This window comes from Frankliniella occidentalis, unplaced genomic scaffold (assembly GCF_000697945.3).
Source record: "Frankliniella occidentalis isolate FOCC.00 unplaced genomic scaffold, Focc_3.1 Scaffold94, whole genome shotgun sequence".
NCBI lineage: Eukaryota > Metazoa > Arthropoda > Insecta > Thysanoptera > Thripidae > Frankliniella > Frankliniella occidentalis.
In genome coordinates this window covers 479,472-481,495 of record NW_026267223.1, presented here as the reverse complement: position 1 = coordinate 481,495, position 2,024 = coordinate 479,472, and the positions used below count along the sequence as shown (strand labels likewise).

The 2,024-nt window shown below is 39.4% G+C and overlaps 2 protein-coding genes across 3 annotated transcripts in view; both read right to left on the bottom strand.

The window, feature by feature from the left end:
• LOC127749797 (uncharacterized) overlaps positions 1-2,024 on the bottom strand; it is a 44,843-nt gene that overhangs the window by 13,574 nt on the left and 29,245 nt on the right. The window lies entirely within an intron of this gene.
• Positions 7-2,024, bottom strand: part of LOC127749795 (uncharacterized) — a 6,486-nt gene continuing 4,468 nt past the window's right edge. For both annotated transcript variants that reach the window (XM_052269504.1, XM_052269505.1), the window contains exons 5-10: positions 1,388-1,888; positions 1,242-1,307; positions 900-1,005; positions 731-831; positions 422-641; positions 7-314 (exon numbers count right to left, since the gene is read on the bottom strand). In XM_052269504.1, the coding sequence (XP_052125464.1) occupies positions 100-314; positions 422-641; positions 731-831; positions 900-1,005; positions 1,242-1,307; positions 1,388-1,888 (1,209 nt within the window). In that variant the 3' untranslated portion in view covers positions 7-99. The remainder of the gene's footprint in view (positions 315-421; positions 642-730; positions 832-899; positions 1,006-1,241; positions 1,308-1,387; positions 1,889-2,024) is intronic.

Here is a 2,024-nt window from a genome sequence, read left to right as displayed (position 1 = left end):
ATTATAAAGATATTTAAAAAGAATCAAAATAGAACAACAGAATAAATTTCAAAGCTGTGCTGATTTTAATACGGTAACACAGATGCCTTGAAGGTCGACCTATTCATTTTGATTGCTTGAATCACTATCATCACTATTCTTTTTGGGGTCCACAGACTTTGCTTGCTGACTAGCATGGAACGCCTTCATCTGCCTCTCTTCCTCTGCCTTCTCTACCACTTTCCTTGCTTCGGAAAAATACTTCCCCATCATTCTTCCTATGTTTGAGCTAGACAGGTCCTCAGACTTGGTCCAGCGGAGACATTGCAGAATTTCTGTAACAAAGAAAAGTTTGTTAAACAGGGGGATAGTCCACTGATCCGACAGTACTATTACAAGTTTTAGCTGTACACTCTATATACTGGATGCGATAGTTACTTACTAGCTATAGCAGTAATATGAGGTGTTTCCATTTTAAACTCATAAGTTTTTTCTATTTTATTTTTTATTCCTACAAGGCTGTATAGATAGTAGTTATCTCCATAAAAAAGCCTTCCCAATTCTAATATCCGACCTTTCAAGGAAGTCTTCTTTTTTTCCATTGTCACAATATCCTCTTTTGAGAGGAATTGCATAGATCCATTCAGTTCACCGACAAGAACCTGTGCATAACAATTCAATTATCCAAAAATGTCCAATGGTTGCTGCTGTTATCTATTAGAAAAAGTTGGGTAGAGAAGGTGATACTAACACAATCATCAGGGACTGGTATGTCGTCATACCCCTCCACTGCGCGTTCCAGTTGAGATATGCGGCACTTCTTCCCAGTGTTGTACATTTTGGATACTAAATCTGAAAGGAAGAGTCAATAATGTAGTCATAATAAGTGGGTATGGAAATCAAGCTGAACGCAAACTTACCAAACAGTTTCTTGTTTGAAGTGGATACCAGATTCAAAGCCACTTCAACTGTCTCCAGTCTCTTGCACAGATCAATGTAATTACTACCGCAGCTACAATCTGAATTCTGAAATATTGTGGAGGGGTACTTTTGATCAAAAGAAACATATATACCCAAAATTTGAAAAGCTTTGAAGCTATCCTAACACAGAAATGAACAACTACAGCTAGGATCATTTTTAATAAAACTTCAAAACAGCAGATGAAGTAAATTCCACTGGTTACTCAAGTCTGTAAGATTGCCAAAGCCTTTCCACCAATACAGAATTTTTTTTTACAGAGAACACAAATGTGGTTGCATACCTTGGTTATTGCAGTAGTCATAGTATTGAAAGTCGAGTTGCAAACTGCACCATCATCTTTTACTTTCTGGAAAGCGAACAAGAAATTACAAGTAATTAGCTGCAAAGCACATACGATGCAGTCACAATATAATGACAAGCACTGACCTTTGTGGGCCCTGAGTTTACATCATTGCAAGATGGCCTCTTAGAACCTGAGCCTAAGGCACTCTTATTAGGGCCAACCAATACCGGTGTTTGGTCCTCCTTGAGTAGACTAACATTACTAACTTCACTGGCAGATGACCTCCTTTTCAAATTTTCCTTCCTGTTCGGTTTCTTTTTCTCACGATCGGAAAAGTCACTGCTAAAGTCGGTATCATCCAAACCTTTGTCAGGTGTCCGTTGGTCATTGTTTTCAAACTGTTTCATAAGATTCTCATGAAGTGGCAAATGTTGAGTTTGTGGATCAATCCATGGGGGTTGTTCTGCAGCCTTCATTGGAGATCTAACTTGAGAGGGTGGTGAGAGTGCTCTTACAAATGACTGTTTTCTTGGACTTTCACCCACAGTACCTTTTTCCTTCAAACTTTCACATACTATTTTTGCATGGCCCATCTCATAATGTTTTTCCCTATGTGCCTCGGTCTCATCACTTGGAAGGGTGTCCTGTAGTGAAGGGGGTGCTTGGCCTAAATCATCCCCTAATGCAGCCCTTTAGGAAAGCTGCCAGGTAAGTAGGTACATTGTCATACAAAACCCCTGAACATATGCACCTTAAAAGTTCGTGGCAGCTGGACTTGCG